Source organism: Orcinus orca, chromosome 19 (genome assembly GCF_937001465.1).
Source record: "Orcinus orca chromosome 19, mOrcOrc1.1, whole genome shotgun sequence".
Taxonomy (NCBI): Eukaryota; Metazoa; Chordata; class Mammalia; order Artiodactyla; family Delphinidae; genus Orcinus; species Orcinus orca.
This window is the reverse complement of record NC_064577.1, coordinates 45681505-45701244: the sequence shown is the minus strand read 5'-3', so window position 1 is coordinate 45701244 and position 19740 is coordinate 45681505. Positions and strand designations below refer to the sequence as shown.

Here is a 19740-nt window from a genome sequence, read left to right as displayed (position 1 = left end):
TCCATTCAAAGACCATCAGGCAGCTCCACAAAGGAAAAAGGAGAGAAAGAATGGCTAAATTACCCTGGGAGATAAGTAAGGATCTGAGGATCACAGCCTGAGGAATGAAAATTAGGTTCAAACCCTTCAGTTTGGGCGTAACCCTCCCCAAAGTAACCGCCCTCCTCACCCTCCCTGCAGGTGTGATTATTGCCTCAGGCAGGCAGGGACTGGGTGGAGAAGATAACAGCCATTCCCCACTCCTCTCACAGGCCAGCCGGCCTGGCGCCTGACCCCGGGGAAGGAGTGAGGTGCTAAAGCACTCATTGCTCCATAACAGCTTCTTCGGGAATACTGGCAGGGGGTGTCGCCCAGGAAATAACGATCCCCCTCGTTAGCCTCAGTCCTCCGAGCTCTGGGCTGGCTCCAACTGTCCTGCATCCCGAAGTACTTAAAAGAGTTTCACTCTTGGAAGTCTCAGGACAAGGGGGACGCAAGCATCCCGAGTCTAGTCCACTCCAAGCTGCTGCTGGAGATGTTGTTGGGGGTCGGGGTGGGGAGCGTCCACTGGGCCTGACTTGGTTCCCACCTCCTCCTCCCGTCCTTTAGAAGCTGGATTCCCCACCTGGCCAGAAGCATGGGCACTGACCCCTTGGGCTGGGACCAGTTAGAATGACTCACCAAAGGGTGTGGGAGATTCTGGGCGGAACACCCAGGGGCCTGTGCCCTCCCCCAATCCACACAAGAGCTTCTGAGGACACCGCCCAAACCCCCAACTAGGTGAGACTTCTGTCTCACCCAACTTCTATAGTGAGGTTGAGCGGGGGCGGGGCCGGGGGCGGGGGCGCTGTGGGTGGGGAGGTTCAAATCCCAGACTTGAGCTTGGAAACCCAAGTCCCAAACCTCCTGCTCAGAACCCAGATCGTTCCTCTCCGTTACCCTCAGGATTGCCAGCCTCAAGATCCAGTCCTGTGGTTCCTCGCCCCTCCCTGTCCCAATATTCAGGGTTCCCAGGCGGCTTCCCACACCCCATCCCCCACGCTCTTTTGCACGTGCTAACCAGTTTATATCCCACAAAACCCACACATATCCCAACAGTGGAGAGGTGAGAGGATTCCTTTCGACAGCCCTTCCAGGCAAGGGCAGTGGGTAGTGGGAGATTGGGGAGAAGAGGAAGAGGATGGAAGGGAAGAGGGCGGGGGAGGAGGCAGAGGCTGCAGGAAGGCCCGAGATGCAGGAAGCAGCTGGGAGTGGGGGGAGGCTTTGTGCCTGAGTTGTTCTCTGGGTCCTAGGGTCCACAATGTTCATCATTTTCTGGGATCTGTGGAGTGAAGCCGTGCATCTGGATCTGTCATGGTCTAGGGGGTGGACCTTCACTCCCAGGCCCTGGCATCTGGGGAAGGGTAGAGGGCAACCCCAGGCCCCTTGTTGTGTATGTGGGGGTTGGGGGGAGCATCAAAACAGCTGCCAGGACAGGGAACGTATAGGTCACTGCCCCCCTTCCCCCTCCCTCCCCACACACACTTGCACACAGTGGCCAGAATCCTTTAGAGTAGAGATCCAAGCTAGAGCTCTCACTGGTGAAACTCTGGCCCGAGGCCTCCAGAATTCCTCCTCCAAAACTCCTTCTTCCTGTTTGAGAGGCAGGAGTGCTCTAGTAAGGCCGTGAAGACAGGCATACCACCCCTTCTTTCCCAGCCTGGGTGCAGTGCAGGCAGGTGACAGGACACCCTCTTCAGAATGGCAGAGGGCAAAAGCCAGCTTCGGACTGCCACCTGGGTGATGAGGACCATCTCCTTTCTCTCTTCCCCTTCCTCCTCCACCATAAGGCCAGCAACACTGGGCCAAGGTTTCACGCGTTAAAGGGTGCAAAATATTCCCTATGGGAAATTGTTAAAATGCAGATTCCAGGGCAATCTGAATTTTTAAAATTTTCAAAGTGAACTATACTAGGAAGCTCCAAGGACATTGAAGGAAATGATCCTTTGCCCCTCCCCACTATTCTCCCTCCACACCTCGGGTAGAGGAGGGCCACACTGAGACCACAGTGGTTGGCTTGCCAACCCCCAATATTTAGTGGGAGTGCGGTTATGTGGGTTGGGATGGAAGGGTTGAAGTGTACAAGCCAGCGTCTGGGGTCAGTGGAAGGCTGTGGCGAGGAACGGGCAGGGGAGGGGAATACAATCGCGTGGAGGGGAAGGGGAGGGCTCACAGGCTCCGGCCCCGGAAATCCGATCCCTTTAGGACCCAGAGGTGCCAGTCCCCAGCGGCGGCTGCGAGAAGGGCAGCCGCTTGGTCTCCGGCAGCCGCCGCTCGGGCAGAGCCAGAGAAAGACCGAGGCTCGGGGCGCGGGGGGGAGGGAGGGAGGGAGGGTAGTGCAGCGGCGGAGCGGCCCGGGCCGGCCGAGCAGCCATGGGCGCCCTGGTGCCGGGCCCCCCAAGAGCCAAGGCCCCCGGCCGGGGTTGGGGGTGCCGGGGCTACCAGCCCCGCTGACACAGCCTCGGACGATGTGAGCCGGCGCCTCCGCTGCTGCTTCGCGGGCAGGGCTCGCAGTCCCACCGGCCCCGGCCGCCGCTTTTCTAATTTGGGTGGGGGCGACCGTTCCAGGCCGCTCGGTCTTTGGTAGAGGGGCTGGCTGTCTTTGGCAGCTTGACTGGGGGAGGCGACCCACACAGGGCTCTCGGAGATATTTTTTCCCTTTTTTTTTTTTTAAAGCGAGGTTAACTGTTTTGAGCAGCTTGGTTTTGGGGGGAGGCTAAAAAAGGCCTTTCGGGGTTCCTTTTCTCTGGGGGAGGGGGCGGTGGTCCCGACTTGGCCAGCCGCCTGTTGGAAGGGGGGAGCGGGAAGCGTGGGGATGAGAACCCGGCTCCCCCCACTATGATGAAGACGGAGCCGCGGGGGCCCGGGGGTCCCCTCCGGAGCGCTTCCCCGCACCGCAGCGCCTACGAGGCGGGCATCCAGGCTCTGAAGCCGCCCGACGCGCCCGGGCCAGACGAGGCACCCAAGGCGGCCCACCACAAGAAATATGGCTCCAACGTCCACCGCATCAAAAGTATGTTCCTGCAGATGGGCACGACGGCGGGCGCGCCGGGCGAGGCGGGCGGCGGCGCGGGCCCCACTGAGGCCTTGCGGGCGCCCGAGCGCGGCGTGCGCCTGTCGCTGCCGCGGGCCAGCAGCCTAAACGAGAACGTGGACCATAGTGCCCTGCTGAAGCTGGGCACCAGCGTGTCGGAGCGCGTGAGCCGCTTCGACTCCAAGCCCGCGCCCTCCGCTCAGCCTGCGCCGCCGCCGCACCCGCCGTCCCGGCTGCAGGAGACGCGGAAGCTGTTCGAACGGAGCGTCCCGGCGGCCGCGGGCGGCGACAAGGAGGCCGCGGCGCGGCGGCTGCTGAGGCAGGAGCGCGCCGGCCTGCAGGACCGGAAGCTGGACGTCGTGGTGCGCTTCAACGGCAGCACCGAGGCGCTGGACAAACTGGACGCCGACGCCGTGTCGCCGACGGTCAGTCAGCTCAGCGCCGTCTTTGAGAAGGCCGACTCGAGGACCGGCCTCCACCGCGCGCCGGGGCTGCCCAGGGCCGCGGCCGCCGGGGCGCCCCAGGTCAACTCGAAGCTGGTCAGCAGGCGGTCCCGGGTGTTTCAGCCGCCCCCGCCGCCGCCCGCCCCGTCGGGGGATGCCCCAGCCGAGAAGGAGCGCGGCCCCGGAGGGCAGCAGCCCCCGCAGCACCGAGTGGCCCCCGCGCGGCCGCCCCCCAAGCCTCGGGAGGTGCGCAAGATAAAGCCGGTGGAGGTGGAGGAGAGCGGGGAGTCGGAGGCCGAGGCGGCGCCTGCGGAGGTGATCCAGGCGGAGGTGACGGTCCATGCGGCCCTGGAGAATGGCAGCGCCTTGGCAACCACCGCCAGCCCCGCGGCCGAGGAGCAGAAGGCCCAGGCGGCCCCCGAGGAGGAGGCGGCGACCGTGGCGGCGCCTGAGAGAGGGGTGGGCAATGGCCGGGCCCCGGACGTGGCCCCCGAGGAGGTGGACGAGTCCAAGAAGGAGGATTTCTCGGAGGCGGACTTGGTGGACGTGAGCGCCTACAGTGGGCTGGGGGAGGACTCTGCGGGCAGTGCCCTGGAGGAGGACGACGACGAAGATGAGGAGGAGGGTGAGCCCCCCTACGAGCCCGAGTCGGGGTGTGTGGAGATCCCGGGGCTTTCGGAAGAAGAGGACCCGGCCCCGAGCCGGAAGATCCATTTCAGCACGGCGCCCATCCAAGTAAGTGAACCCCCTCCCCGCCCCCGCGCCGCCCCTGCCACGTGCACGCAGTCGCCCCCGCCTCGCCAGCCAGCCGGGTTTGGCAGGCTGAGTCAAGCCCTGTCACCCAGCCCCCTTCCCAGAAGTTACCACCCTAAGGGGGGCGTGGGGGACTTCCAGCTGTTTGTCAGAGGGGGAAGATTTTTAGGCCTGAGCCGGGGTGGCCTGCTCTGACCTGCCCTCAGGTTTCTGAGCCCGCTGCCCCGCCCAGCTCTGGGGCTCACCTGCCCTGCCCTGCGTGGGTCCTGGGACACCTGCTTTCCCTTCCTTTCCCAGACCTTCGTCCTCCAGAGGCTGCCAGAGGCGTGGGCTTGGGTGGTGGGAAGGTGTGTCTGTGTGTGTGTGTGCGCGTGTGTATCTGTGTCCTCAGGAGAGCCTCCCCACTTTGGTCCTTACTCCACTCTGGGCTGGAGGAGCCTGGGGAGCTTAGAAACAACCCCTGCTTTCCCCCTGCACCAGAGCTGCATGGGGGGATGGAGGAGCAGGAATGTGCAGTGGCCTGCAGCCCTTCCTCCACAATGTCTGTAGCCCTCACCCCAACTTTACAGAACTGAAAGAGGGAAGCAGGTCTGTGAGGTTGAGCTGAGCTGGGGCCATGTGACTCGGGCCCTGTTCCCCGGGGTGTGTGCTGGGCCAGCTCCCGAGGTGGGGGTACAGGGTTCCACGGGGAGCAGGCGCTTTCTGTGGGTTTTGAGGAGGCTAGGCCTTCTGAGGGGTGTGGAGAAGGGAGGGGGTGAGGCTGGGAAACCCCCAGGTGCTTTTGCTCTTGGCCTTGGCAGGACCCAGGCGCTCTTGCCTCATTCTCTGGGTGCCCTCTTTTTTGGGGACTCAGCTGCGTGTACACACACACACACACACACACACACTATTGGTGATTGGTTTGTGGGTTGTGCCAGTGCCCTGAGATCCTCAGGAGAATGTTGATGGTGAGATCCCTGGGAGAATTAAGAACCACAGCCCTCCTACTACCACAGCCTTTCCTACTACCCTCCATTCTCGGCTGGCACATTCAGCCTAAAGGCTCTTTCTCACCACGCCAGGCTCAGCTGTGCCCAACTCCAAGTCGGCTTCATGGGGGTGTCCAGGCCAAGGAAAGTCCAGCCTTTACCCCTCACCAGTCAAACCCTCATCTGTTTGACTGAAGTTTCCATAACTACTCCTGGACACGGAAGCTGCCCAAGTTTCCTCTCCCCTGCCCCAGCATCTTAACCTCTGTTCCTCTCCCACCTCCACCCCAGGGGGCCTGAAAAGTGCTACTCCCCGCCTGGGCCAGCCCCTTCCCCCAGCTGTGACCTCACAGGCCCTTTCCTCTCCCCTCTCCTCTTCTGAAGGTGCTGGCATCCTGGAGGGAGAGAATTGAAGATTATGGGTGTTTCTGGGGACACTGAGGACAGAGGTGGGGACCACTGAGGCGGTCAGGACCTCCCCCACCACCACCACCGGCAGTTCTCTGAGCTGTCTGATCCCCTCAGTTGGAGTTTGGTCTTTCAGCCCTGGGCCTCTGACTGTCTATATTTGACACCTTACCCTGATTTTTGGGTAGAAAATAGCACATGATTTGGAACAGTGCTCTCTGACTCCCTGGTGACTGTTGCTCGCCTGTGTGTGGGAGCCTGTGGTGTGGGGTGCCGCCTGTGCGTGTCTGACGTTTGACCTTACTGGGAATTTCCTCCCCCCACCCCCCAGTTTTTCCCTCTCTTTGCTGCGCCCCCTGCATTGATACTAAGTCCAGGTCTTGTGCCCCTTGGATGACCCAATTGTTGCCTTTACGGAGGCTTCTGCTGAGGACAGAGAGCTCAATTCCAGATTGTCACCTGGAGAGGGGGGACTGGGTCCAGGGCCCTGAGGTAGGCTGGGCACATGGTGGTGGGCAGTGGTGAGGGGTGGTCTGGGACCTCTGAGCCTGAGGCCTGGGTTTCCTGCAGGGGGCAGGATTTGATAGGCTGAGAAAAGAGGGGAGGGCGAAGCCCAGGACAGGCTGTGAGGGTGTTATGGAGGTCACTGTGTGTGTGTGTGTGTGTGTGTGTGTGTGTGTGTGTGTGTGTGTGTGTGTGTGTGTGTGTGTGTGTGTGTGTGTGTGTGTGTGGTCACTGTGTGTGTGTGTGTGTGTGAGACCCACCCTCCAGTCTCATCCCGCCCTGTCACAGGCTAACCCCCGTGACCTTGGGCAGCGGACCTGACATTTTGCACTATGTGTGGATGAGGTAGCCCGTCCCTCCCAGGAGCTTGGGGCTGCTGGCCAGATGTCAGGGGGGCAGCCCGACTACTGCACAATCCACAAGGAGCTTTTAAGGGTTTGTGTTCAACTTTCTCTGATGCTGTGAAGTTGAGGGCAGTGAGTTAAGTGACCACATGGACTCCTCCAGCTAGGAGCCCCCTTGTGGGAGTGGTGGGGCTTCGCGGGGGTGACAGCAAACCGAGGCTGGGACACGAGAGTGCCGCTGCCGGCCTGGGTGCCCATGGAGCCTGCTCCTGGAGGAGTGGGGCCCTGGCAGGGGCCTTGGGGGAGACGGTGCCCCACTTCAGCTGCTCAGGCCTCAGGCCCAGCCATCTGATAGAGCTGCTGCCACCCTTCGTCGCCCCCGCTTGGCTCCAAGTGGTACCAGCCTGTCGCTGCAGGCAGTGAAGCAGGAACACGTCATGGTACCCCAAATGGTGCTCATTAACCTCCCACCAGGGGCACCCTGCCTGGGCCCAGAATTAGGTACTCCTGCAGAGCCCTTGTCCTAACTTCTCTGCTCTTTGGAGGAGGGTCAGGCTGGGGAATTTCCCTTTCTGCTGAGAGACAGCAGAGGGGTACGGGGGACAGTAAGGCCGGGTTCGCTGTGGACAGTGTCAGAGGCTGCCACCTTCCCGCTCTCCTTGCTTTCTGCAGGGCACTGGGCCCAGGACCTCTGCCCAGGCCTCCTAGTGCCCTGGGGATAGGGGCGTACCTCAGAGAGCTGAGGTTCTAGAGGGAGACTGAGGCCTGGCTGTGCAGGCAAGGCCATAGGGGCTCCTCTGGCCTGCCCTCTCTCCATGGGGGTAGAGGTGGTCCTTCCTGCCTCCCTCCTCCACCCTGGCCTCCACTTCAGGTTCAGGTCAGCTGGGTCCTGGGTGCCCCTCTGCCTCTTTCTACCGCTCTCTCTCCTCCCTTCCCCCTCCCTGTGTCTCCACTCCCGTCCGCCACCCCCCAAATGTGGCATCCTCCAGCATCTCCTTCACTCTTTCTCCTCTTCCCCTCTTTCACTCATCCTGTTCCTTCCTCTCTCCTGCCGTCTGTGTCCGTGCCCACCCTCGCCTCTGTCTGGGACAGGGGCTGTCTGTCCATCTCTCTCTGACCTGGGGACCTGGGTTCCTGAGTGTGACCGTTGCTCCGGCATTGACCTTCCTTTCTTACTCCAGTTGGCCATGCTCATGTGGTCGGAGCTGCAGGGGAGTAATGGTGTGGATGCGGCAAGGCTGGCTCCCTTTCTCTCTCGCCCCACAGTTCCGGAACCAGAAGGGCCCCCACTCTGAGCTGGGGTCATTGCGGGCTGGGGGAGGCCTGTGGCAGGAGGGGAGCGCGGCGGGGGGCGCAGCCTGCCCGTTGGGCCCCCTCTCAGCGGTTTAGCGCTCGTCCTCCTGCGGGCTCCTCTGACAGGCGGCCTCCTCCCCAGGTGTTCAGCACCTACTCCAACGAGGACTATGATCGCCGCAACGAGGACGTGGATCCCATGGCAGCCTCTGCTGAGTACGAGCTGGAGAAGCGGGTGGAGAGGTTGGAGCTGTTCCCTGTGGAGCTGGAGAAGGGTGAGCCGGGCCTCCTGCGCCTCCTCCCCCGTGCCAGCTTCCACCCTGGACCCTCAGGCGCTTCCACAGAGACGTTCTGCTTCTACCTCTAACTGGGCCTCTGTCAGCGCCCCACGGCCCCACAGACTCAGCCCAGCCCAAGCTCCTACCGCCACCACCCCTGTCATGCTGCACTATGTGCTCCTGAAGTCATCAGGCCCCCCGGGAGCACTGGGGGCTGGGTCCTGGGCTGTGTGGGCCAAGCCTTGATGGGAGAGCGACGGTGGAGGTGGGGGGCAGGCCTGGGTGGAATGGTCACATCTAACTACGTCCTTGTGTACAGTGAGGGGGCCGGGAAAAGAAGGGAGGGGCCGCTATAACAGCATTTAACAGGAAACCTGACCAGACTCGGGGGGATCCCCAAGGAAGTGTTGCTTGAGTTGAGCCCTGAAGAGGAGATCAGGGGAGTGTGTGGGAGAGAGGAGAGACCTGGTGGATTCAGAGGGTGGGGGAAGAAGGGTGTGCAAACAAGGCCTTGTAGACCACTTTTTTCTAAGATGGACCGGAAGTCTTGCAAGGCCTGGGAAAGGTATTCTAGAGAGACCACACCAGGCTGTGCTGTGGGGTGAAGGGTTATAAGTGGATGGAGACGGGCCACTGCGGTGTGGACAAGACGATGGCCATGCAGGAGGTGGATGAACAACTTGAGAGCTTCTTAGAAGGTGGGATCGGCAAGAGTCGGTGGTTACTTGGCTTCCACAGAGGGTACGAGGGGGCGGGAGGAATCCAGGTGGCTCCCAGGCCCCATGAAGGAGTGGCAGACAGGAAAAGCCTGTTTGTGGGGGAAGATCATGAGTTTGGATGTCAGAAGCCCGTTAGACAGGCGGGGGCAGCAGCTGTGGAGAGAGGAGTGGGTCTAGGGGGAGACAAAAGCGGGAGGTCTTGAATTGTAAAGGCTGTGAGCAGCGATGAGGCTGCTTAGGGAGAGGGGAGATCATCCCCATCGTGGCTCCCTCAGTGGTCCTGTGGCCACCACACACCTGCATCTGCATCCAGACAGTACCCCTCAGCACCTCTGCTGCCCGTCTGTTCTTTGGATGGGGCAGAGGGCAGGCAGTGACCCAAGAGCATCCTAGTTGGCAGAGAAGAGGTGGCCAGAACCATGTCCCTTCCCCAGGTGTGGGACACCCCCACGTGGAGACTGCTTCTTGAGGTGAGGCCATACCTCAGCGTGAGGGTAGGGGATGGGGAGTCGCTCACTCTGTCCCCTGCAAGCCCCAGGCTGGAGCTCCTCACCCCACCCCCCTACCTGCCTCTCATCACCCTCTGCTTCGCAGATTCCGAGGGCCTGGGCATCAGCATCATTGGCATGGGGGCCGGGGCAGACATGGGCCTGGAGAAGCTGGGCATCTTCGTTAAGACTGTGACTGAAGGCGGTGCGGCCCATCGGGACGGCAGGTACCGCCTCCCCTTCCCTGATCAGCCATCATGTATGGGGCGGGCCACTACCTGTGTGGGGCTCAGATGTTCGTGGAGCACTACTGTGCCAGGTGCTGGTCCAGGCCCTGGGGGTACAGTGAACAGAACAGGCGGAGTGCTCGCCCTCATGGCACGTGCATGCTAGGAGGCTATATGTAGGTGTTGTGTGTCCTGGTTTTGAGTGTGTGTTGGGCCATGGGGAGGAGAGCACGGGTGTGGAGGCTCTGTCCTAGCAGAGTACCTGTGAGCTTTTTTTTAGTTTAGCAAACACTGAGCCTCTGACCCTGTTGTAGGGCTGGTGCCAGGCGCTGGGGAGTCAGTGTTGAGGCCTTGCCCTCAGGAAGCATGTAGTGTAGTGAGGCAGACGGATGAATAGTGGATACACAGAAAATGGTGAAACAGAGAAAAATACAGGGTGCCACTAAACCCTAAAACAGGAGGGCTTGACCTCTCTGGGTATCAGGGAAGTCTTCCTGGAGGAAGTGATGTTGGAGTTGAGACCCGAAGCATGAGCAAGAGTTAGCTAGGCTGAGGGAGTGGGGCATGCAAGGCATTGCAGGCAGGGCACCGAAAGCAGGCAGGTATAACTGGAGCTAGAGACCACAAGGGATCAGGTGTGCGGTGAGGCTGGAAGAGCCAGTGGGGGCATGCCAGGGAGGAGGCTGCTTCTTGCCTGTGTGCCTATGTTTGGCCTCTGAGGCTGGAGGGTGTGAGTTCTGTGGGTCAGAGGGCTCAGGAAGACCCCCTGGAGTTACGGGCAGCCCAGTGACCCCTCTGGAGCCTCCCTACTGTGTGTGGATTGCAGAGGGGGAGTGGGAACAGCTGTAGGGCACCCCGGGTTATTGTAAGTTAAAGGCTGATATCAGGGGTACCTTGTGGTACCTCTAAGCACAGACCCCTCCACGTGACAGAGGTGAGTGGGTGTCCTTGCGAGGACCGGGGTCATGATGCTGGAGGTGGGGTTGCCTCACTCAGGGAGCTTCTGTCTGCTGCAGCCCAGGTGGCATGGCGGGCTGGGGTTGGGGGGTCAGAGAAAAGGAAGGAAGGCCATCCCTGCTCTTTCACTTACCCCCTCATTTGAACTTTCCAGAGCCTTTCCCATGGTCTCTTGTTGGCCGGGTGGGGAGTGTGTGTGCATCTGAGAGTGTCCCCACACGGGGCGTGTTGGTGTGAGCTGTTTACAGTAGGCTGTCTCCTCCATTTCTGTGTGGGAGCCCTGCGAGGAGGCCTGGCACTCTGGGGGGAGGTGGGAGTGGAGGAAGGAGGTGGCCGAGGGTCCCTCCCACGCTTTCGTCCCCCTCGGCGGCCTGTCTGGACCACCCCCATCTCTCTCCTTGTGTGGAGAACAAGGGCTTCCAGCACCACAGCTGGAGCGTGTTGGGGGCTGTGCACCTGTATGGGGGCAGGGGGTGACCCTGTGGGACTGTGTGAGAACACAGGTCTCAGGCATTTGGAGGAAATCTGCGGACTCGGGTCTGCACGGAAATGGATGTATAAGAAGGCTGTGTGTTACGTGTGCGCGGCAGGCCCTTGCTGGTGTGCATGGCCGTGATGAGCTCTGTGGGTGTCGCACTGGTCCGCCGAGTGTGGTGGAGGAGGGGAAATAGCTCGTGATTGTCATGGCAAGTGTGCTTGCCACCATTCCTGGTCCTGGATGCCTGGTCTCACTGCCCATGGGCCTGGCTGATACCTGGTCCTCCGGCCTCATGCATCTTATGCAGGTAGACAAAGTACCAGGTCCCTGTGGGGACTGAGCCTTGAGTTACTGATGGGAGGGGGGCCATGTCTACCCCAGCTCCACAGTTCGCCTCGTGACCCCCCCTAACCAGTGTCACCTCCCTTAGGATCCAGGTGAATGATCTCCTGGTGGAAGTGGATGGAACAAGTCTGGTGGGAGTGACCCAGAGCTTTGCAGCCTCCGTGCTCCGGAACACCAAGGGCCGTGTGCGGTGAGGCCCGGGAGGGTGGGGGCGGTGGGTGGGAGCAGACAGGAGGCTCAGCCCTCATCTGGCCACTTTGCCCAGCTGCCCACGCCTAGTGAAGACTCTGGGTGGCCCAACTTACAGAGGAGCTTCCACCACCTCCCTGCCAGAAGGAACTGCTGTGTGCCTATCACCTGCCCTGTCTGCCTTCGCATCTCTAGCCCCTGACTGCTGCTAGCCACCAGCACTCAGGCTTCAAGGCCCGTTGTCCACCATGCCTCCACACTGGCCTCTTGGGCTTATTCTCCTTTCTCCCTGCCTGTCCTGACTCATTCATTGACGATCCAAGACATGCAGGGAGGATGCTATCCAAATTGCAGTTGATCCCTCCCTCCTCTCTAGCCTGGTGATTCCTGTGAAGACTCCTCCGTGGGTCTGTCAATTAAAGGGGTTGGGTTAGAAGCTCCCTACTTTCCTCTCTGGCATAACATTCAAGGACCACTCTCTGCCCCCTCCAAGAGGGGCACTGCCCCCAGAAAAGGGTGGTAGAGAAACAGGATGTGGGTGGCCACGGAGAGGAGGGGCTGGTGCCTGGAAGTTCCACTATTTCCTCTCCATCCTAATCTCTAGTTGCCATCATCCCGCCCCTTCCTGAAGCTCAGGGCCTTGGAGTGCACACAAGACACCCGTCTACAGCCCCAGGGTCAGCTTCGCCAATCCCCTGCCTCGTTTTCTCCCATGTGGTGGGGGAAGAGCTCCTATGCTGGCATCTCCCGAACTCCTGTCCCCTGCGGCCTAGCCTGAAGTTTGGCTGACGTCTCCCCACCCCACAAACTGGCCAGAAGGGCTAGTGGGCCTCTGCTTCTCCTGGGAAGGAAACCCAATAAGGGCCCCCTGCTACCCCATTCATTATTAACACTCTGCAGTCTCTGGACTCAGTTCTTTCATTTCACCTCCCTGGGAGGACCTGGATGTGGAGAGGGGAATACCAGCGGGGAGGATGGTGGCATTTTCCGGCCAAGGACAGAGACAAAGGGAACGATGCTGGTGCCTCTGCAGATTTATGATTGGCCGGGAGCGGCCGGGTGAGCAGAGTGAGGTGGCCCAGCTAATTCAGCAGACCCTGGAACAGGAGCGATGGCAGCGGGAGATGATGGAGCAGAGATACGCCCAGTACGGGGAGGATGACGAGGAGGTAGGGACTCCGCCTGGCTGGCAGCGTCATCGCCCCCTGGTGGCTTGATGGAGTATTATAGCCGTCCTCTGCCTCTGCCACTTTCCAGGCCTTGTGAAGAACCCCAGAGCAACGCTCCTATCCTGGGGGAGCCCCCAGTCTGAGGGAGGCGATGCAGACCTTTCCCTTAAAGAACCTCTAGTCTGATGGAAGAGTCACACCCTCTGTCTTCAGAAAGCCTTCCTGGTCCTACAAGAAAAACGTAGTTCCCTCTAAGAGCCCCCACTCTGAGGGGACCTAGTCTGAGGAAGGAGACAGTTCCAGACCTCAGGGGACCTGCTGTGTGAGGGGGAAAGCAGAGGCTGTTTCTTCAGGGCCCTCAGTCTCACAGGGGAATTACCCCTGTCTTCTGGGGACTCTCCAGGCTGTTGGGGGTAGACACAAACCATGCCCCTGGGTGACCCCCAGTCTGATGAGGGCAGCGTGAACCACACCCCTGGGTGGCCCCCAGTCTGACATGGGCAGACTGCTGCTGGCCTAGGCCCCAGTCCTCAGGGCTGAGGGAGGTTGTGGTGGGCAGGGTGCACAGCCGCCTGTCTCCCTTCGCAGACAGGAGAATACGCCACTGACGAGGATGAGGAGCTGAGCCCCACGTTTCCAGGTGGCGAGATGGCCATCGAGGTGTTCGAGCTGGCAGAGAACGAGGATGCCTTGTCCCCTGTGGACATGGAGCCTGAGAAGCTGGTGCACAAGTTCAAGGAGGTGGGCAGAGGGGTCCCTGGGCTGGTGGAAGGCAAGGGCAGGCTGGTATCCAGCCCCGCAGTACTGCCTGCCCCAGCCCGAGCTGAGTGCCTGCGCCCCTGCCCCCACAGCTCCAGATCAAGCATGCCGTGACCGAGGCGGAGATCCAGCAGCTGAAAAGAAAGGTAAGGGCGGCGGGGAGTGGGGGCGGGGCGCTGGGGGAACGACCCCTCCACCCTCACACTGCACACGCTGGCCCTTGCCCTCCACCCACAGGTGCGTGCAGAAGCAGCCGCTCTGAGGTGAGGGAGGGTAGTGTTAAGAGCACAAGCTCTGGACCCATCTCTCCACCACTGACTTGCTGCTCTAGGTCTCATTCTCCTCACCTGTAAAATGGGTTGATAACAGTGCCAACACCGTAGGATCACTGTGAGGATAAAATAGAATAATACGCGTAAAGTCCTTAGTACAGTGTCTGACACATAACAGGTGCTCAATAAAAAGTTGTGCTGTTAGCCGTCAGCGTTCTAACAGCTGAACGTGGATGTCTTCACGTTCACACAGTCCCACACGTGTCCTCTACACACAAGCCCAGCGGTAAACGTAAACCATCCAGGGGTCCAGGCACGTGGTACCCACAGACTCACTCACCCAGACACCCAGAGACACCCACTCTGCTCAGACATAACACGGGGACAACGGACCCATGCTTCACATGGCAATACCTCTGTGTCCGTCTGCTGTGTCCGTCCGCTGTGAGACGCAAGAAGAGTGTCACAGGACGTGCGCATTCTCACAGAGATGCTGATGCTACCAGTTGGTGCACACACGTGACATCTACAAACACACATATGTGCTATGTACAGACACCCACACAAGCACACTGGGTGCCCACACCCTCACAGGCATAGATACACAGACTTCTGATACACAGTCTGTACTGGGTCCCTGCTGGGCCTGGACATTAGGAGTCCCAGTTCCCCTGGGGCTCCCAGTGTGGCAGGGAGAGGCAGGGGCACATAGGGACTGTGCAGACATGGTACACACATGTGCACTCCCACATGTGGGCTTAGACTAGCACACCTGGAGAGAGGAGAGCGTGAAACAGCCCCAGGGGGAGGGCAGGGTTTAGATGACTGAGGCAGGGGAAGGGCATTCCTGGCAGGGAGACCAGCGCAAGCTTGGAGGCTGGCTTTGGAAGGAGGCCCACAGGCTGTGGCAGCTGTTCCTGTGGGGGAGAAGTGGGAGACAGCTGGACTGCCAGGGTGGGCTACGCTTGCAGTGTCCTGACACCCTGCTAAGGGCTCCAGCCTTGACTCTTTGGCTGTATGGGGCCACGAGGGGGAAGGTCACGGCCGACAAAGTGGGAGGCATGGGGGTGAGCAGGACTTGGAGGCCGGCGAACCAGTTAGAAACCCGGGTGATGTCCCGGCAGGGAGGGGCAGGGCTGCCCAGGGCACAGGCAGAGGGAATGGATAGGAAGGGCGGATCTGAGTTGCATTTTCTAGGGCGAGGTGACAGGCCTTGTTCCTGGGTAGACGCAGAGCATGAAGGGGAGGAACTGCTGGGCGCCTTCTAAGTGCTCAGCGCCATCTGGGACCTGTGATGGGCGAAAGCAGATTTGATCCTTGCCCTTGTGCGGCTTAGAGTCTCTGCACCGACACTGGTATCACAGAAGCTGACCCGGGCTCTAGAGGAGAGGACAGGGCCCTGAGCTAGAGCCAGCAGAGCCTGATGCAGCCGGGCTGCGTGTGGGCCGTGCTGTCAGAGGGGAATCACGGGAGACTTCTTGGGAAGTGATGCGCTAAGGAGAGGGCCTAAGGGTGAGCTAGTGGGAAATGACGAGGCGGTGGGAGGGTAGGTGTGGGCATTCCAGGCACAGGGAATGGGGAGGCAAAGGCCCTGCAGCAAGAGGGAATGTGGCAGGTCTGAGGATGTGCACGAAGGCCCGTGTGGCTGGGACACAGAGGGCAAGGGGTGTTTGCAGCCAACGAGGTTTGAGGGGCAGGCAGTGGGGCTTGAAGCTGAGCCCTGGGGTGGCAGTGAGATGACGGCACCTTTGGATGGAGGTGGGCTAGTCAGAAAAAGAGGAGTAGGTTTGTGTGGGTGGGGGCAGGGTGCTTCTGAGGAGCTGGGAGTAAATTTGGGCTGGAGGTGCGGGGCTCAGTACACAGAGGTGGTGAAGGAGGTGAGTAGAGAGAGAACAGAGTCCCCAGGACTGGGCTGTGGGCGCTGGGAGGTCTGCACTGGGGTGGCCAGGGAGCTGGGAGAGGAGCCAGGACTGTTGAGGAAGCCACAGAAGCCAGGGCTCCAGAGAGGGGATAGAGGGCAATGGTGACCCTCACCTGCCCTGCTCCTTTACCTCCACCATCTCACTGCAGCCTCTGTGAGCTTGGCAAGGAAGGAATCACTCCTGCTTTGCAGATGGGAGGACTAAGGCTTAAGACAGAAGTGGCCTTACCCCAAGTCCCCGAGCTAATCAGTGACGATCCTGGGCCTCCGGCCTTCTAGGAGTGTGGCACGTGTCAGGGCCCCTGGCTGGGAAGGCTGAGGTGGTGGTCCCACCTCCTCCCTCTCCAGCTTTCAGTTCTCAGGCCCAGCCAAGGAGAGTCAGTAGCTGGGGGGCAGTGGGCTCCGTATCTGCGGGAATCATCCAGCGACTCTGGCCCCCGCCAACTCAGGGGTGTTTCTTCCTCTCAGCTGCAGAGCCTGGAGCAGGAGAAGGGGAGGTGGCGGCTGGAGAAGGCCCAGCTGGAGCAGAGTGTGGAGGAGAACAAGGAGCGCATGGAAAAACTGGAGGGCTACTGGGGCGAGGCCCAGAGCTTGTGCCAGGCTGTGGACGAGCACCTGCGGGAGACCCAGGCCCAGTACCAGGCGCTGGAGCGCAAGTACAGCAAGGCCAAGCGCCTCATCAAGGACTACCAGCAGAAGTACGTGGCTGGGGGCTGGGCTTCCTGGGCCTAGGGGGGACTGAGAGGCCTATGGTGGCATTCCCTCCCCACCCCAGCCAAGTAGGGAGGCAAGGAGCACAGAAGTTGGAGGGCCCTGTGGTGGGGATGCCCGGGTTTGTAATGACTGGGCGCCAGAGGCAACAAGCCAGGCCCCAGAGGCTTTGGGAAGAGCTGGGACCTCCCGACCCGAGGACAAGGAGCCGGCAAAAGCTGCCCAGGTGGAGCTGAGGACGGGGCCGAGGACCCTGAGACTCTGGATGGAAGCTAGACCAGACCCCCTTACCCACTGTCTGTCTCCCCCTGGTACCCAGGGAGATTGAGTTCCTGAAAAAGGAGACGGCACAGCGCCGGGTTCTAGAGGAGTCAGAGCTGGCGAGGAAGGAGGAGATGGACAAGCTCCTGGACAAGGTAGGCCCAGGGGTGCCCTAGGGACAGGCAGGTCAGCCCCCGTCTGGCACCCACCCTGTGGATCCTGCAGGGAGAGAGAGGAGTCATGCTGCTGGCTGGGAGCTCAGGGTCATGTCTCCTTCAGGGGGGCCCGAAGGGCAGGGACCATGCCCAGCGCCCAGGCCTGACTCCCTCTCCCCTTTGTTTTTCAGATCTCGGAACTGGAAGGAAACCTGCAAACACTGAGGAATTCCAATTCTACTTAACAGGAATCATTCCTTGACCGGACAATAATTAATCCCCTCCCATTGTCCTCCTCCCTCCCCTGTCCTCAATACTTCACCCCGCCCCCTACCAGCCTGGGGACAGGTGCCCCGACTCCCCCACCCCTCCACCCCACCTCCCCCAGCTTCAGGGACCAGAGGGCCCATATTACAGGCCCCCTTAAGGTGGCCCCGGGCAGACAGGTGGCTGGAAGGATGGCCTCCTTCTAGCCTTTGGGGCTGAGGCACAGAGGCCATGGGATGCCACGGGCTGGCCTGGGTGGTGGATGGACACGAGGACCTGCAGACCAAACTGCCAGACGTTACAACCTCCAGCCTTTGTCTCTGGACTGGAAAGGGGCCGGGGGCTCTCCCAGCATCTCACCACCTGGAGGCTGCTCCCTGCTCACGGGGCTCCTAGGCGGCCCCTGGGCCTCTTGACTTGAGTCTACCTTCCTGTCCCTTCCCCGCTCCCCCGTCATCGTGCTGTTCTGTTGCATCCTGACCCTCCTGCTGGGAGGGGTTGCCTCTACACCTCTCCTCCCATCCCTGTCTGCCCTCCCAGGATGGGTAGCGTCTACCCAGAGCCTGGAGGCTGGGCCTGGCCCTGCACTGATTTCTCACGTATCCTGCGTGAAAAGGGGAGAGTCCGGGACACCTGATGTCCAGCTCCCCCTTTGCTCGGGGCAGCAGCCCTCAGTCTCTCCTTGTGCCTCCCCTCCCCCAGGTGTCAAATAGCCATAACCTCTTCCTGGAACTGTTCTGCGGCCTCTTTGGGGACCAGGTTTCCTGGCCGACCCTGGGAATAAGCGGGAGGACAGGTCAGCTTAGGGGGCCTGGTTTTAGGCAAGGGGAACATTTGTCACTGGAGAGCCAGGCCCTGTCCTGCCCTACGCAGGGCCACACCTGGAAGCCTTGTACTAACACGGCAGAGATTCGGCCTCACCCCACCCACACCCACAGTTTTCCAATGTTTTGACTGGAGGGCAAAATTTTACTACTTTTCATCTTTTTGGAGACCAGGGCTGCCCTGCTGGCAGCCTGCTTTCTAAGTGAAATCGACTCCGTTTCCCCACTTTAACCCCAAATTGGGGCTTGGACCAAGGGAGGTGAGACCCTCACCCCAGGTCCCCTCCCCTTTCAGATGACATCTCTCATTTTGCCTCTTCTCACGCCCCTGCCTCAGCCTGGGTTTTTGTTCTTTTTTTAAAAAACGACGCTTGTTCCATCCATTTTGGCTTTTCCTCGTCCCCTGTAAATAGACCATGCCATCGATCAGTATTTCTCAGCACCCACTTCCTGCCCCCAGACGTGCGCCTACCCCCAAGGAGCTGGCTGTCTCAGTGCCTGGGCCCGTGCACTTCACCTCCTCGGCCTCAGCAGATGGAGGGGGCGGGGCTGGGTGGGCGGGGCCGTGGGGGGGTGCTTCTGGTTTCTCCGGCCGGGGCCACCTCTGTCCCGCCTTCCACAGGACTGCGTCTCTGTATATAATATATATATGTATGTATTGTTCCCGGTTTTGTACGGACCATGCCCTCTGTCAGGTCGTCCCCATAAAAGCAGCCCCCAGAGCCTTGCTGCCTGGTTTCTTGATTCGCAGGAGGGGGTGGGGGGCAGAGATGCCAGTCTGAGCCCAGTGGTCTCCCGCTAGTGCTACCTCTGACCCTGAGGATCTTTATACTGAGAACCCTTGTTCCCGCAAACCCCATCTGCCGCCATCCCCCCACCGCCCCCCATCCCTTCCGGGCAGGGCTGGGGTTTCTAGAGATTTCCTTAGGCTCATCGCTTTCCTCTTTTTCAAGGTCTCCGATGGAATTCAAAGGATGGGTTGGATACAGTAAGGTGAACCCTGAGTCCCTCCCCTGAGAAGTGTAACCTGATGGGGATACCCAGCCCCTAGTTTTCCGGAGGTGCAGCTGGGGGTGGGAGATGATATGTCAGAGCAATTTTGTCGCCTGGGTTCTAGAGATTCCCTCTGGCAGTAGCCAGAGAGGCCTTAAGTAGTCCTAGACCTCTGCTCTGTGCCAGCAGGTTTGGTTGCTAACTCGCCAGTTCTAATACCAACGGGTCTGGGAGTCCAGATGCCAGGGTTCCAGGGACAAACTTCAGTGAAATCCCAGACAGAGATGAGAGCAGGGGGCAGTGGGGCCTCTCCTTGCTCTGGGAGCTGTGTGCTATGTGTGAGAAAAAAGTACAAGACACTTGTGTTCAGTGGCCCGGCCACCAAGAGGATTCTCACAGTCCCCTTTGCCCTAAAGAATGGAAGTCCCAACATTAGGGCCCTTCAAAGTCACTTTGGTGGGTCCCTGACAAACCCGAGACGAGTGGCCTCTACCAGAACTCCCAGTGGCAGTCAGCTCCTGGGGTGGCCACTCCCTTCTGGATGGCTCTGTCACACAAGTCTCCTTCATGTCAAGCCAAATTCTGGCTTCCCATAGCTTCATTCCAAAAATCCTAGTTCTACACCTCAGGGCCATATATAACCAGTCCAATTCTGCCACCCACCTAAGAATCACCTGGGAACCTGGAGATGGTGGCCATGCCTCTCTAGGCGTTTTCTCTTACAAGTGGATCTTCCTTGGAACACTGCTGGGAAGACAAATCCAGGTGGCTGAATCCCAGGATCGGAAACCACCAAACCACAAGGTCACAGGTCATATCTCCAGAGTTACAGGTGACTCGGGCCCTGCTCAGGCAACCTGGCCAGGAAGACCCAAGGAGGACTTCCCTGGTGGCACAGTGGTTGAGAATCCGACTGCCAATGCAGGGGACCCGGGTTCGAGCCCTGGTCCGGGAAGATCCCA

The 19740-nt window shown here is 60.3% G+C and overlaps 1 protein-coding gene across 4 annotated transcripts; it reads left to right on the top strand.

The window, feature by feature from the left end:
- The first annotated feature begins 2335 nt into the window (after positions 1-2335).
- On the top strand, positions 2336-18507 carry PPP1R9B (protein phosphatase 1 regulatory subunit 9B). 4 transcript variants are annotated; one of them, XM_004282625.4, is made up of 10 exons: positions 2337-4230; positions 7908-8040; positions 9357-9477; positions 11343-11447; positions 12480-12615; positions 13204-13356; positions 13467-13520; positions 16036-16265; positions 16598-16694; positions 16886-18507. In XM_004282625.4, the coding sequence occupies exons 1-10, from the start codon at positions 2857-2859 to the stop codon at positions 16937-16939; spliced, it is 2457 nt and encodes an 818-aa protein (XP_004282673.1). In that variant the 5' UTR covers positions 2337-2856; the 3' UTR covers positions 16940-18507. The 4 variants fall into 4 exon arrangements, with proteins under 4 accessions (XP_033267002.1, XP_033267001.1, XP_049558618.1 ...); XM_033411111.2 differs by lacking the exon at positions 16598-16694 and having other exon boundaries at positions 2336-4230; XM_033411110.2 differs by lacking the exon at positions 16598-16694 and having other exon boundaries at positions 2336-4230; positions 16017-16265.
- Positions 18508-19740: the final 1233 nt, after the last annotated feature.

Bases quoted from the DNA above. Each gene is read 5' to 3' on its own strand.
- PPP1R9B (XM_004282625.4), top strand. From the start codon at position 2,857: ATGATGAAGACGGAGCCGCGGGGGCCCGGGGGTCCCCTCCGGAGCGCT. The intron at 12,616-13,203 runs GTAGGGACTCCG...CTCCCTTCGCAG, and splicing joins ACGGGGAGGATGACGAGGAG to ACAGGAGAATACGCCACTGA. The intron at 13,357-13,466 runs GTGGGCAGAGGG...CTGCCCCCACAG, and splicing joins TGGTGCACAAGTTCAAGGAG to CTCCAGATCAAGCATGCCGT.